The 16,653-nt window shown below is 40.7% G+C and overlaps 1 protein-coding gene across 3 annotated transcripts in view; it reads right to left on the bottom strand.

Moving 5' to 3' along the window:
• The window catches only part of LOC128855856 (sodium/hydrogen exchanger 9B2), a 203,512-nt gene extending 190,594 nt beyond the window's left edge, over window positions 1-12,918 (bottom strand). The window contains exons 1-2 of one of the 3 annotated variants that reach the window (XM_054091067.1): window positions 11,992-12,918; window positions 6,855-7,277 (exon numbers count right to left, since the gene is read on the bottom strand). In XM_054091067.1, the coding sequence (XP_053947042.1) occupies window positions 6,855-7,233 (379 nt within the window). In that variant the 5' untranslated portion in view covers window positions 7,234-7,277; window positions 11,992-12,918. The remainder of the gene's footprint in view (window positions 1-6,854; window positions 7,278-11,991) is intronic. The other 2 variants (XM_054091066.1, XM_054091065.1) reach the window with 2 other exon arrangements.
• Window positions 12,919-16,653: the final 3,735 nt, after the last annotated feature.

The raw sequence follows: 16,653 nt of genomic DNA, 5'->3' as shown, positions 1-16,653 counted from the left end.
GGCCGCAGCTCCTCTCACCAGTGCGTCCGCTCTTTCGTTTCCAGTTATTACCCCTGTGTCTTGGGACCCAAATTAAACGGACACGATTTTGCCTTCCTAGTAGATTAAGCTTCTCGATACACTCAAGGAACATTAAGGATTTGATGTTACTGGACGTTTGGGCCATGAGTTTTGCCTGACTGTCACTCAGAATAGCAATTCGCTCATTCCAGAAATTTCTGTTTAAGTTTATCCCTTCGAAGATGCTTGGAAATCTGCCCATCAGCATAGAGCGCTTGATTCTGGGACCGTAAATTCCAGCGCCTATGCTTCTGAGGTCTTCAAACTATCTGTTCAAGATAAACTCCTGCAGTTTCTGTAGACCACCACCTGCGAAAAATTGCAAAACTTAAAGGAAGAAAACCCATCTACAGCCATCCAGTGCGGTTGATGTAGTGGAGGCAAGAAAAGGATTCTAGAGTGGCGAACTGCCTCAGGCTATCCCGAAAAGACACACCAAGGATCCCCAGCACCTAGCCGCTAGACCCGGGCATTTGCAAAGGAAGTTTTCAACGGGTTCTTCCTCTGCACGATCACCACAGCATCAAAAGGTTGGACGGAAGTCCAAGGTTCTTGGTGACCACTGTTATGAGTTTTACTATAAAATTGAATGGCGTGAAATCCCTAGCACTTTAAGCGGAATTCTTCTATATATCTGTGTTTGGCCGAGCTTTGGCTTGAACTTCAACTGCCTTGCGTGTTTTTAAGAAATAAATTTTGCAGTTTCCCCTTAACAACGATCAATAGGACACCGATCTCTGAGATCCTCCTCCACGTTCCTATACCCGGGAACCCAGATAAAAAATATTTCCTGCACGTTTGAGACCTTCGATCTCCTCCTTACAGGAGTTGAGCAGAAGATAGCTGCAACGACAGTGCCTGGATCGCAGCTTGACTGTCGGACAACATATTTTTGTCTCTACTACTAGTTTTCGGCAGTTTGAAGGAAATATTTGCTGATTTAGAGGAAATCCCTGCTCCAACTCCAGTTTCCATCTTAGATCTGTCAGTGAAAACGAAGGTGCTTATGCCCGTGTAGACTCTTCGCTCCTTCAAGTCAAGCTTGCTTGGAAAGATAGCCCTAGCACAACTCTCAAAATCCAGTTTGCGGATGGAGTGATCTGTATGAAGTACGCAGAAAGAAGGACAAACCTGCCTCAAAACGCTTGCACTAAAGGAGATTGCCTCCAGCGGCCAACCTCCTTCAACCTAATAGCACTCAGAGCAGCAATGAATTAACGTGAAGATCAACGAGAAGTAAGTGTAGAATGACTCAAAGAGCGGCGGAGGCGCATGTTCTACACGCGCCAGTGATGCCAATACATGCAGTTCGCTGCACTCTCTCTCTAATTTAGTGGTGTTATAGTACTTTCGAAGAGCTACTGACCAAGCGAGGCACCCATATGTCAAAATTGGCAGAGCCGTTAAGTTGTGCATCCAGAGTATGACACGCGGCTTCATACCCTTTTTTTTGCCGAATATAGTTTTACAAGTCTAAAAAGCTATACTGGCCTTCTTAACTCGATTTTCACTGTTCTTCGAATGGAGCTTGGAGTTAAGTATTACACTAAGATACTTTAATACCGACGAGTGCCTAAGAAACTGGTTATTAAATTTAGGAAGTCTAAAATGTGGAGGTTTATATTTTCTAGTCAATATCATCAACTCAGTTTTGTCAGAGTTGACTCTAAGACCGTAACTGGCAGCCCATCGACTGAGTACAGCCAATGCCCTTTCCAAACTTTCAGTAATGACTGATGAGAAGGCTCTTGAAGCCAGTAGGCAGAGTCTTGAAGCATGGGCATACTATATACTGCCAGATTTACCCCACCCCTGCCAATAGCAACTAGCCAAAGGAGAAGCGAAGAATGCTGAAACTCAACTTGAGAACTTTGGGTATATCAGACGAGGAACCCAGATAAGAAATATTGTCTTGTGTTTGCTGGGTTCGAACCATTTTTATATGTAGGTATAGCTGGCATATGCATTCGTCTCTTACTTCTTTCTTGTACTACATAAAAATATTTTGAATGCCTGTTTTCACACGTTAAATATTGTATAACTTGATTTGATTTTTTATTCAAAACCGAATAACAAATTTATTTACAAGCATCGTTTTGGTTGAATATTACATGGACATTCTAAAAAGTTGAAGGCATTGCCCTCTTTTCATAGGAATTTTTCACATAGGCTAGGAGTATCTGCTTATACTCGTACATCTAATACATATTGGGTTCGGGAAAAAGTTCACAGCGTTTTTGTATTTTCTTTTATTTTACAACGATTTGTTTGCTGTTTGACGTCGATGAGACGTCCCGCAGCGGAAGGACTTCTGAATTCGATGAAGAACGTCTCAAATCACTTTTGAAGAAGATCGGGCGACAAAACAGTCGTGAATTGGAACAAAAAAATGAACTGCAATCATTAAGCGATTCTCAACCAATTTCATTCAATGGGATTTACTGAAAAATTGGGAGCCTGGGTGACTCACGAGCTCAACGAAACGCCTTCCATCGAGCTTTTTGTACCAAATCGTCACGGGAGATGATAAATACATCAATACGAAGCACAGAAATGCGTGGGTGGCTCCAGAAGATACGTCAAAGCCGAGCGTCAAGCCGAATCTACATCCAAAGAAGAGCATGAAATGTGTTTTGTGGGACTGGGAGGGCATGGAGCACTGGGAAACGCTCGACAAGAACGCCACGGTCAGCAAGGAGCTTTATATTGCCCAGCTATACCGGCGGCCACCGTAGCCGAATGGGTTGGTGCGTGACTACCACTCCGAACTCCGAGAGAACGTAGGTTCGAGAATCTCGGGGGGACACCAAAATGAAAAAAAAAAAATTTCTAATAGCGGTCGCCCCTCGGCAGGCAATGACTAACCTCCGAGTGTATTTCTGCCATGAAAAAGCTCCTCATAAAAAATATTTGCCGTTCGTACATATATACCGCGTGAATGAGGCTATTCTACTGAAAAGACCTCATCAATATGGCCAAACCAAACTCCTTCGCGATAACGCCAAACCCCATGTTGCACAAGTCACCAAAGCTGCACAACAAGAGCTCAACTGGAAGCTCCTTCAGCATCTGCCATATTCTCCGAACTTTGCGCCGACCCATTGCCAACTTTTTCGCGCCCTGTCAAACCGAATGAAGAGTGTTACCCTCTGATAAGAAAGAGGTCCTGAAAAACTCGCGCAACAACTTCTTTGATACCAGACCAAGCGATTTTTGGCAGTACGGCATCAAAAACTTGGTCGAAAGATGGGAAGAGGTTGTAACAGCAACGGCTGATTAACTTATTAATAATATTATTGTTTTTTGTTTAAGAAAAGTCTTGAGTCACCATGAGCACGATGCAGGTGAAAACCGCCTAACAATCAATTCATGACTGTCTAATTTTTGAGAGCCCCGAGATATTGAAGACTTTGAGGATTATTCAGATTACTTGCGCTACAGCAGCAATATTCTCAACTGAACGTCCAGTTTTTCGTCTGTCAGTCCTTTTTCTATCCTCTAAAGAACCAGTGTCTTGAAATTTTTTCCCCAACCTTTGAATTATCCACTGATTCGTACGATTTTATCCACAAAAAAAATTACGAATTATTCAGTTATTAATTCTTAATAAATCTCAATGATTTTCGCGTTGTTCTGCCGTATAAAATTGTACATCTGTGTTCTTGATAAATGTCAAATATGGCATAAAAAAAGATACCGTCTAGGAATTATTCACTACTGACAGCTAAGCGTCATTTCTGAAAGATCTTTTACTTTAAACGCGTACTCGGTACCATCCTGAGTTTTTGCATGAAGGACTCAAGTGCAAAAAGTGTTAAGTACACTACGAAAGTATTGAGTATTTGCTGGTAGTTTCTTATACCGCAACAACACTAAAGATAATAGACAATTTGACACGGACGGGGCTGAGTTGACGCGAAGCCCAGCTTTCCAGGAGCAGACCACAGGTAGTCGATTAATCACTCATAAAATTAAGTCATACTTAGATCTATATTTTTTTATCACTGGTTTGGGCGGGAATTCCTCAAGGCTTTAATGAACTTGGGTTTTGCCGAACCGTAACATAAGTTTCATGAGGTGAGGTGAGGTGAGTTAGGGTGTTTGTCGGGCTCATTTTAAGAGTTAGAGCACAATTGAGCTTTATGTGTGGATGCCACCACACTTTATCTTTTTTCAAGTACGACTATTGATGGCATGGAGTCAAGGAGCATGGAGAGAATCGTTGGATCGAAGTCCATGCCTACTCTGTTGTCCAATGCCTACCAATTCCCATTGTGTTTCAGCCTCAAGATAGCCGGCCTTCAAGGCCGCTGCTTGGATGAATGCATTAAGTGGTGGTAGACCAACCAGAGCATCCAATGCCGGGCCTGAAGTATTCGGAAAAGCTCCGATGCAACAAATGGCCACATTTCGTTGTAGTCTTGATAAGGTCGTCCTGACTCCCACGTGAGAGATTCTGCTCGATCAAACCACTGATGCATAGGTGATAGATAATAGGTCTTATCATAGCTATGTAGATCCATACGATCTTGCTAGGAGGAACACCCCACGTTTTCCCGAAGACACCGTTGCACTGCCAGAAAACTGTCAGTGCTTTGGATGTCTTTGTTTCAACGTGTAACTTCCAAAGGAGTTTACTAACGAGGATTACTCCAAGATATTTGATTTCTTTGGATAGCTGGATTGTGAATCCTTTTAGCTAAGACAGAAGGAGTCCAGCAGCTTCATCCTTCTGGCAAAGAGGACAATACCAGTTTTGGTGGGGTTTGCCGATAGCCCATTCGCACAGCAACAAGTGTTAATCATATCCAGAGTTTTCTGCACTCTTCTACAGACGTTTATCAGCGAAGGGCCCGTTAACAAACAGTCAACGTCGTTGGCATATGCTTGTGTGTAGACTCCAGCAGCATTTAAGGTGGTGAGTAGAGGATCAGGTACCATGCATCAGAACAATGGAAACAGCACACCACCTTGGGGGCAGCCTCTAATAACTCCGGATGACACCAGCAGATACTCTTCCGCCCGCACCTTGACGATTCTTTGGGCTAGCATTGAACGAATCCAATTCAACAGCACCTGGTCTACACCTTGTCTACTGGCAGGGATACTCATACTGTCGAACGTGGCATTATCAAAAGCCCCCTCTATATCCAAAAGGATGCCCACAGCGTAGCCCCTCCTGTCGATGGCCTGCTCTATCCTAGCAACAAGGTTTTCCCGCTTTGATAGGCATGCTGAAATTGAGAGAGTGGGTGAACCTTCAGCGACTTTTGACGCATATGCAACTCCACTAGCCTTTCGAGACTTTTCAGCATGAAAGAGGTCATGTTGATGGGGATAAAGCTTTTGGGGTTGGTGTAATCTTGTCTCTCCCAACCCTTGGGTGACCCTCACCATCCTCCAAGAGCGTGGAATATAAGTCAGTCACGGCTGCAGTCATGGACTCTGCACCTTCCTTCAGCATGGCAGGATAAATGCCATCTGGTCCGAGGGACTTGTAGCCGCCAAAAGATGCGATGGCAAATCGAATGGCGGCTTCATTTACCACAGATCTGGCTACGTACCAGTCACACCGAGAAGGTATAACAGCTCTGACAGTAGCCTTTTTTGTTAAGGGTTCTTGCTGGCCAATGCTTATCTGATTACCAACAGCGAGCTGAGTGTCTCACTTTGCTTCTCCGTGAAGGAGCTTTCAGTTTTCCTAAGTGAGCCCAGCTTTGCGGTTGGATCCCTTTTCAGGATCCTTACCAATTTCGCCGTGTCCCTTAGAGATCAAATATCGCCGTAGAATTCCCTGAAAGAAGCCCTTTTAGACTCCGGAATTAGCTTCTTGTAGTTCCTCTGAACATGACGGTATCGCCCCCAGTCCTCAGCAAGATAAGTTTTGAGTTCCTGGTTTCCGAATAATAGGATTTGTTCAAGTCTGAAAAATAGCCATTCGTTTTTGCAATCACCTCCTCGTTCGAATAAAATTCTTTTCCCGCCAGCTATTCCATTAAACTTGGGAACAAATAGTAGTTCGAGGGATCCGAGGAAGAATATAAGAGGGAATGTGAAACGAGTTGGGATCCTATATCCATTTTCACACCTGCTAAAGCGTGAGCTGGTGCGTTGTTGTGTTGGAAAAGGAAAATCACTCGACTTCCTCGATACGCGCCAGTATCGCGCCACCTGTCTGACTTTGCACGGGCTTTTCAAACACCCTTCGTATACCTCTTTAGTTCTCATTTAGGACACGCGGCCATAATCTAGTGTCCTTTTCACGAAATTCAAGTTGGCAGAATTTACCACACCCAAAAAAAAGTGTCTCAAATTTGCTTTACGCTCACTGAGCTTCTCCAATCTTCTATTTTGTTATGGGGCCACTTGGCGCGGAAACGAAATTGCCAAAATAAAGTAGTTTCTTAAAGCATGCAATAGTCAAGCTCTTCATTGAGTTTAAATAGATCTCAACTCATCTCAAGCTAGATTTCTCCCTACCTAAATAAAAGTTTTTTTTTCAAGTATTTTAATTCTCAAACTTAGCTTAAGTTTTCTGTATTATAAGGCACAATTTTTAAGAATTTTTACTGTATTATACCTAGTTTAAGAACTTTTCAGAGACAAAATAAATGAACTAATAATTTGTTAAATTCAATAAATTATCGAACGATTAAACGAAACCCATTCATGTTTCGTCATTTTAACGCTGTCGCTGCACTCAACAAGAACTACGCACGCAGACTTTTCTAAGTAGTTTTCTTTTACACAAAAAAAAAAAAAAAAAAAATAACTTAAATTCGCCACAAACTCACCACCAACTCCTTCGTATTCACCGCCAATAGCCAAGCTTTTCACACCATCGTTGCCACCAACTCCAGCTAAATTTCCTATTAAGTTTTCTTCTTGTTGCTGTTGTTGCGCATTATGTTTAAGCTTATGATTTTGTTTCATTTGCCCTTTGCCTTCCTGTTGTTTTACTTGCGGCTGCTGATTACTTCCAAGCAAATGCGCGCCCTCATCATCACAAACACCCTCCTCCAAATGATCCATCATCTGCTTCAATTGATGCAATTTTTCTTTGGTGCTCTTAAATTGCGCAAGCTGCAACGCTGGCTGCGCTTGGTCAACGCTTGCGTGCTGCCCTAATGGGAAAGCAGCTGCCATCTCGTCGCCGGTGCATTTTAATTCCATTGCTGGCGCAGAGTTGATGTTGTGATGGGAGAATTTTTAGTGCGCTGAAATAAATAAAGAAATTAAAGCTCTTTGTGCGATTATTTGATATATAATGAAAATTTCTTATTACTCCCTGGGGAACTACTTTTTTTAATTAAAGCTTTAAGGCGCTTAGGGTATCGTATTCTAAATGCAATTCTTATTATTTAATTAGCAAGATTTGGAGTTTGTAGGTGGGTTTCGCGAATATTCTCGAAATATTTAAGATGAAAGTGTTTGGTATGGAATGATGGAAAGTCGAATGGACTTTATAAGGCTAAGAGATGATATGTATATAAAGGCCTCAGCATAAGAGCATCGATACCTTTTGTGCTTAAAAGCTGAAAGGAGAAACATAAATCATGGAGAGAAAATGGGTGGAGAGCACAGGGGGCACTTTTTCTGCGGTGCCTCTCCGTAATTCGATATCGTATAAAAACGTGTATCGAACTAACGTTTTTGCTTTCCATAAAAAAACACACAAAATTTTGCCCTACTTTATCGAACATTCGGTAGAAACTATCCAACAACGATTTTTCGCCCAGTTTGCCCTTCCACAGCTGTCAACCGCAACAAAATGTAAGTGCAAAACTTTACTGTTTTTGTGATTTAAAATTTTCTTTATTTCATAAATAAAATATGTACATATTTACCATGTATATCGGATGTTTTTTTAAGAGCCTGAAAACTAAAAATTGTAATACAAAACATAAAAAGTATTCTAATGAACTTTTTTTATTATATATATTACAATATATTAAATAATTATGGCATTTATTATACGGTGGGCCACGCTTTTTGAATCGGCTATAAAAAGAACTAATCAATTTTTTTTCAAACTTTTTTTGTTTATTTTGAAAATTGAACATTGTCATTTATGACTGAAAAATAATATCGTTCAAATGACTGCCACGATTGGCTTTACAGTAGGCTATTCGATCAACCCAATTTTTAAGCACATTTTCGATTGCTTCGGCTCCAATTTCATGAATGGCAACTTCGATTTCGTGTTTTAAAGCCTCAATCGTCTCTGGATGGTTCGCATAGCATTTGTCCTTAACGGCTCCCCACCAAAAATTGTCCAACGGGCTTAAATCACAGCTCCGAGGCGACCAATTGATATCGGAATTTCGGCTGATTATTCGGTTTTCAAAAGCGGTAGCCAAAAGTTCCAGTGTAACTTTGGCAGTGTGACAAGTTGCACCGTCCTGTTGAAACCAATTGATGTCATTCTCTTCAAAACCTCGTTGAGCATGTCACGGTAACGCTCGCCATTTACTGTAACCGCGACTCCTCGCTCATTTTCGAAAAAAAATGGCCCAATGATGCCGCCAGACCAAAAACCGCACCAAGCAGTGACTCGTTGTGGATGCATTTGCTTTTCTACAGCAACGTGTGGATTTTCTGAGCCCCAAGTCCGACAATTTTGCTTATTGACGTAGCCACCGATGTGAAAATCAGAAAAGAAGAGGAAGACTCACCACTTTGGAAATAGGTTTTCAATATTTCCCAATTTTGTTCTAGCGTATAGCGTCCCATTTCGTAAATGTCAAACCTTTAAGAAAATTATGAACACATTTGACAGGTCATTTCTGTTACCATTCTCAAAAAATAGGTAGTTCAAAAAGCAATGCTATAGGCCCACCCGTATTATTACTATTTCATACTGCCATTAGGATTCGCGCACATCTTTTGAACCACTGGCGTAAACAATTTTTTTTTTTCTAATTGTTAATAAAAAGTATTATTTTAATAAAAACAAATTCGATTAAAATATCTTCGCTTCAGTTTAGTAACTCCACTTAAATTTTTCTAAGACAAAATATTGCTTTTGGAAAAAAATTGTGGATTTTTATAGGACATTTATCTTTCTGGCATTAGTTTTTGATATTTGAGGGTCGAAAATTTTATTTTTTCCAACAAAATACCAATAAGCGCCAGTCGAAAAAAACTTTTTAAAATTATTTGGGAAATAGTTTATAGAATTTATGACATAAACACTCCTGGAAGCACTTCTGTATAGAAAGGAAGGACTAGGTATAGAAAAAACAGTTAAAGTGACAAGGCTTAGAAAACTATTGTCAAAATATCCTTCTGAACCTAACCTTGTCAGGAAGAAAGATGGTACATGGACGAAAACAACGCAGAATCTCTAGAAGATCTCATTAGTACGCACTTTCCAGGTCGCGTTGACGTAAGTAATACCGATCCAACTAGGGTGACAATAGAATTCACTAAAATAGACAGAAGACTGGATTGGACAATAATTTGATTTCAATCCTTCAAATCGCATGGGCCAGATGGTATCATTACGCCTATAGTACAAAAGTTTTTTTTTTCCTTGTTCACTCCTCTCAGGAGCATAGGGACTTGACAAGACTCTTCCATCGTACTCGATTCTTTGCTGTTGTTTTTGCACCGTTCCATGAGATTTCGGCATCTACTAGTTCGCGCAACTTCGGCCTTCTCCAAGTGTTTTTTGATCGACCGCGACCTGTGCTCCCTTGCGGGTTCCAGCATAATGGCATGGTTTCTCTTTTTTCGCCATTTTTTGTGTGTCCTAAGGATGGATGCCTCATGCGTTAATCGCCACAGTGCGGCGTTACTGATGTTGTTTGTGGTTAACTGGCCATCTGTGCTCGAAAGATTATAGATCGATTAGTCTTATGTTATTCAATCTCAAAATCTTTGAAAAGCTTTTGGCAAACCTAAGCTGTCCCCTATAGCTTAGGTCCAGAAGGGCTATCAAAATCACAACACGCGTACATTAAGGGCATATCCACGGCGACTGCACTATATTCTCTGGTCATTAATATTAAAATGCTTTGCTCATATGTTAAAAGTATGCTGTATAAAGCCAATGAGCAACCCCAGGTCTTACCTAAAGCTCTCTTACAGGCATAAAATGCTTGGTTCGCTTTCCTAACTCTTTCTAAGATGTTTGACTTCCAAGTCGATTTCCTATCTATGGGCAGTTCCAAGTATTTGGTTTCTTCCGAAATCACTAGAGCTTCCCCCTTGAGCATAATTGGACTTAGCTAAGGGATTATATGTTTCCCAATAAATAATATGAGTTGTGTTTTGCCTGGGTTGACTCGAAGACCACACTTTTCTGCCCACCTAGAAGCAACTTTAGAGCATTTTTTTATTGCTATTATTATTTGGTATCTTAATGTAGATACAAATTTACTAGAGACAGTAATAACAACATCATCACTCAGTCAGGATACCATTTTACTACACCCGGATAGATTGCAGTAGAAAGAACAGAGATAGGAAAGATAAAAAGTGGATGGTAAGACAGATAAATTAGTTTGAGGTCACTCTTCCACAAATCTCTTGGATTCATTGATGAATTTTAAGAGAGCCGGAAGAGGAAGAGTATGAACTTTATCCATACTCAGTATATCGCAACCCATTAGTCTAAGTATGATTCTGGAAAACGCCGGACAGCTACTGAGAAAAAGCTTTGTAGTGTCGTCATCCTCAAGACAGGATAGGCATATTTGGCTCTCGGGCAGCCACATACTGACCATAGGCGTTGGGCCCTGTGATTACACCCAGGTCCTTTCTGCTGAGTTTTAGAAGAAAGGTCGCTGTTTTCCTGTTTGGTTTTTTCACAAAGCACTTGGCTACTCTGCACGAGTTCAATTCAGACTAACGACCTCTGTGGGTAGACCTCATGAAGTCGTCAATCCATAGTTGAATTGATGCGGAATTGACACCTAGAAAGGGTTCAGGGCCTAGTGGCATACTTACAGAGCCTTCATATGCCAATTTATCAGCAAACTCGTTCCCTGTAATACCACAATGTCCACCCAAATAAGACTAACTTTGTTGTGTCTGTTCAGTTTTTACATTCACCGACTAATTTCGAAGAGCAGCGTGGGTTAGCAAGGGCTTTCAGTGCAGCTTGACTGTCACTACAAATTCCAATATTGCTGCGCTGCCACTTTTTTCTCAATTAGCCAGTATGCCACATTCAAGATGGCATAGACTTCCGTAAGGAATACCGTGGCCATCTGTCCTGTGGCATAGGAGTACTTAATGTATTCGTGTAAGTACCATCCAGATCCGCTTCCATCGCAGGTTTTGGATCCGTCGCTGATACCCCGTTAATAGGTTCTCTGGACTTAACCATTGATTTATATTATACTTTCATATACTTCACAGTATACTTCCTACCGAAGCTAACGACAGGCACCCGATTATCCACTGGCATCGAGAACAGTGTGCACCGCTCCGACAACTGGTGGTATATCTGACAGTGACCAGTGCTTACTTCATTTCCCCAGACTCCGTTTAACTTGAGCCTGTACGCCGCCTTCATCGCTTCCTTTCGAATTTGAAGATTTAGAGGTTGCAAATTCAGAATGACATTAAGGGCATCACTAGATGGAGTACTCATGGCACCTGTGATACCCAAGCACACACTTCTCTGAAATCTGTTTCAGGGTTTTACTCTGGAATTAACCATTAACCATGGCTTTCCACCATACTACAGAGGCGTACGTAATAATGGGTCTAATCAGGGTGATGTACAGCCAGTGTTTTATCTTAGCTTAGCTATCACCTTACAACCCACCGATTCCAGTATTAACAGACGTTTATTTACAACTGCGTTCTTATGATAAAAGTAGATATGAATTATTAGCACGAATATGTCCATATGTATGTACGCCTTGAAAAATTCATATAATATAAAAAAAAATGAATGAAAAAATCACTATCACTAACCTTTAAGTACGAACCAGCTTTTGGAATTATTTTATTGGAATGCAGCAACAAATCAAAACAAACCAAAGCAAACCAAATATTATCAAAGCAAATGAGGAGACGATGAATTCACTTAATGTAGTCTGGTGTGTTGGCCAGAGTCAACACGTCACACGTCAACACAATGTCACTCACTACTCACTAAACTTTGAGTGCCGCATTAGCTGTCACATAAACAAAACACTACACAAACACAAGTACATATGTAAATACAGATTTATATGTATCCAAGTATAGAAAAAAATTGAAACCGGCGCAGTCGCAATGAGCCAAGAATTGTGGGCGCACAAAATGTGGTAAACACCAACTGCACGTGCGAGCGATTATTTGCAAGAAAATTTATTTAGCACAGCACAAAAAGTAGCTTTTATTACTTCAATTACTTCTGCTCACACGGTTGTTTACACTTTTCACCACACTTAGCGAAGTAAAAATATTTACACTAACACAGAGTCCAACTAATCCAATGCACTCGCGCGTTCATTGGAGCCAATTAAAGGCAACAACTTATTAATCAAAAACAAAATCACCTAGGAGACACGCGCAAAAATACTTCGCAATCAGCTGATATGAAAAATGTTCACTTACATAAAATTCATACACTCGCGCATATATACAAACGTAAATGTAGGCAATTAATCGTCCAAAATAGCACTGAACTCTTGTGAAACAACGCGTCGCGCCGGCTTCGCTCACTAGGGCAAATCATATGAGTCTACCGTTGGGTTGCTCTTCGATTGCTGGCGTTCGACTTTTAATGAAAAACAATGTGACTCAAAAAATAATAATTGAAAAAAATATATATGCACATATGTTTGCTTAACATTGAGTATGCTTTAACAGCACAAGGGATCTACACCTCTTTCGCACATACATACCGTCCAATGGGAGCGCTGTTTTCTGCATGCATTCTTTGTGTAGCTGAGACAAAAGAGCAAAACAACAGCCACAAAAGTTTGCTTGCTACAGTCATTGCGGAAGGGTCTCTCTGCTTTTCAAGTAGATGTTTTTCGGAATTGTAATTGTTATTTTATTGAGTCGGTTGGAAAAGTGACTTTCAAATGAGAAAGAAAATGAAATTTTTTAACGTAATGTTGCCAGTTCGCAATACATGAAATTCTGTGTATTATTACATTAAAAAGTTTAGAATATCACATCTCATACAGTAGTCGCTTGTTTATTCAAATACAGGGGTGGTCAAAATACACCACGTCGCATAATTATAAACTCATAATAAATTTACTTATATCTTTTATTGTGTTTTACAAGAAATTAAGAATGCCGCGTGGTTAGGTAGTGATGGTTGCCCAGAGAGTGGGCCCACTTGGACGATAAAGTTTGGTTTATCCTTTGTGATACCATTGCAGGAGGGGAAAAAGAGGAAAAGGACGAAAGGGAAATGGGTGGGGAGGGTTGAGTGTTTGTGGACTATGAACTGGTCTGCGGTTGTGCTAACCTCTTTATGCTGCTGATGAAGTTCATCAGATTTTTGTTATCAAGACCCGCTATATCAGCAAGCGCAGAAAAGAAGTGAGAACTAAGATGCTTGAATGTTAGTCCCGCGAGAGCTGGGCAGCTGAGGAGCAGGTGCTGAGATGATTCCACCTCATCCTCCATACAGCTGACGCAAAATGGACTCGAAGTGATTCCGAGTCTCACGGCATGTGTACCCCGCGGGTAGTTCCCCGTGAGGATGGCCACGAAATTCGAGATATGAGATTTTGTCATCCTCAGAATATCCCTCGAATGCCTCCTATCCAAACGTGGCCAGAAGGACTTCGCGACCCTACACGTTCGTGTACTTACCTAGCGCTCGCTGAGTTGGTGCAAAGCCCATCCTTCCAGGAGTAGAGCGCAGGTTGTCAAGGGGATCCCGATCCTCTCCTTTCACACACTATCTCAAGGGATAAGGGACCTGGTCTGGCCAGCTCGTCGACTTCGCAGTTTCCAGCAATGTCAATGTGACCTTGTACCCAAATTATCTTTATATCGAAGAATTCTGATGCAATCGAGAGAGAGACCAGACATTCCCTGACCAGTTTCGACTGCACCATAATAGAGCCTAGGGCCCTAATTGCCGCTTGGCTATCGGAGTAAATATTTACCTTCTTAACAGTTATTACGCAAGTAAGTAGCCAGTCAGCTGCTTCTTTGAATGGGGCCACCTCTGCTTGGAACACACTGCAGTGATCCGGTAGCCTGAATTTAAGTTTGATGGGGAGCTCTTTGCAGAAAACTCCTCCTCCAACGCTACCGTCCAACTTCGAGCCCTCCGTGAACAGGTTAACCAGACCCTGTCCCCAAGTGCTGCCCCCGGTCCACTCCTCCCTTGATGGAATATGGGTGGAAAAAGGTCCGCTTAGTCTAAGCGATGGTGGTACACATCTTACAGAAATGGAAAAAGGTAAAATTTTTCACTTTGCTTCCGAAAAAAGTCATACAAACATAAAAAGTTTTATTGTGCGATTATATTTATACAACGGGGTGTAGTAGGAGTGAAACAAGGAAATATTTATTGATGCAGATAAGAGGGGAATTTTTTCGCAAAATTAAAGAAAAACCTGATTTAAGCGGTCAAAAATTAACGAACGCAGTCGAAAAATACTTAGGCAAGATCTGTACCCCTGAAACTGTTCGTAGAGTTCTGTGCCAAGAAAATTTTCATGGAAGGACTTCCCGCAATAAGCCGTTGATTAATACTCGTAATAGAAAACAAAGAATAGAGTTTTGCAGACAACATTTGAACAAAAACATTTCGTTCTGGAAGTCCGTTATTTTTGCGGATGAAAGCAAATTTAACATTTTCAGGTCTGATGGGAAGTCCTGCGTTTGGAGAAAACCAAACACCACGCTTAAAACATGTAATTTGCGCTCTACAGTTAAACACGGCGGGGGTAGTGTGATGGTATAGGGTTGCATGTCCTATTAAGGCGTCGGAAATTTAACATTTATCGAAGCAAACATGAATAAAGAGATGCGTCTGGATCTGCTAAAAGATAATTTAGTACAAAGTGCGGATAAAATGGGCATTAGCGATTCGTTTAGCTTCTACCGAGACAACGATCCCAAGCATACGTCTGGTATTGTAAAAACTTGTCTTATCTGGAACTGCCTACATGTAGTACAGACACCTACACAGAGTCTAGATCTCAACGTTTTTGAGAATTTGAGGTCAGTGCTGGAGAATAAAATAAGAAACCACTATATTTCTAATAAAAGCATCATTCAAGCTGTGACCTTAAAACTGTAACTGAATTATTTTAATTTGCCATCTCTTTCTTATGAAGAAACATTTTTTATTATTTTGTGTTGTTAAATAAAACATGTTATTTAAGAATAAAAAAAATAAAAATTTTTTCTGTAATGAAAATACCATAATATATATTTGATATTTGAATAATAATTTTTTTTGGCTGCATCAAATAAGCTGTGAGCACGGTTTGCCTAATTTTTAAATGAAGATTTATATTACCATGTAAATATTAAAAAAAAAAAATTTCATTCGAAATGGTTAGCACTTGCTTTTATACGAGCCTTCAACCGAGTAATCAATTCAGCTCGTGCAGCACGCATGGATATGTCGCTGCTCGAACCAAGGATTTTTTGAAATTTTCTTAATTTCTGTTAGGTCTTCGACAGGTCATGTTCTCGAATTCTGACCACAAACTGTAGCTCAATTGATTTAAATCTGGGAAATTGGGAATTGCCTTATGGGCTGTAGCGGAATCTTGCTGGAAGATCCAACGCTCCCCATTGAAGAGAGTACTGCTCAATTGCTTCACCATACCTTCTAAGATATATATATATTGATACAATTTTGCGCTTGGGGGGTTACTTTTTCGCAGAAATGAAAAGATGTAACGCCTTTACAAGATACTCCCCACCAAACCATTACAGAGGCTAGACGGTGGCCACGGTGAACCCTTGGAATCACACTTTTTGCATCTTTAGAAGTTTCAGCATAGATTTTGTCGTTTTGCTTATTAAACATTTCTTCAAGAATCAAAATTTTCTCATTTGCGAAAAAATTTTTTCATGGCCGTTGATTGCTTGTTGAGGAACGAAAGGTTTTCATGTGGAGATCATCTCGAATTAGTCTTGACATGGATCTGTTCAATACATTCATTCCCAAGATTCTCCGCTTTCTAAGGGGATTTCTGCGAACTCTTTCTTGGACGTCTTTTATGGCTGCACTGGTTCGAACCACGCGAGGACGACTATTTCCTTTTCAGTCTGTCACTTCAGACGTTTGGGAAAAACGATTGGTCGTGAGGTAAACAAGCATTCTCGAAATACTAAGTTTGTTCAGCAATTCGCTAATCTCAATTGCGCTTTTACCACTCTTTTGGATGCAATCACTGCAATGCAACTTTCCCTAGCTCCCCATTCCATTGTTGACAGGCGAAATATGCCACGAAACTGAATACAATTTATGAGTAGATAATTCGTAACGGTACTTTTTCTGTGAATTTGTATCCGCCGTATGCATTGTAAAATTTGTCACAGAATTTATGGCAAAACTAAGTACAACCTGCTGCTGTGCAATTATATTCAAATTTACTTTTCTTCAAGGCGTGCGTTATGTTTCCTGAGGAATGGTTTTATACAGCTAATCCTATTATT

The sequence above is a fragment of the Anastrepha ludens genome, chromosome 2, assembly GCF_028408465.1.
Source record: "Anastrepha ludens isolate Willacy chromosome 2, idAnaLude1.1, whole genome shotgun sequence".
Lineage (NCBI taxonomy): Eukaryota > Metazoa > Arthropoda > Insecta > Diptera > Tephritidae > Anastrepha > Anastrepha ludens.
This window is presented reverse-complemented; position numbering and strand designations above follow the sequence as displayed.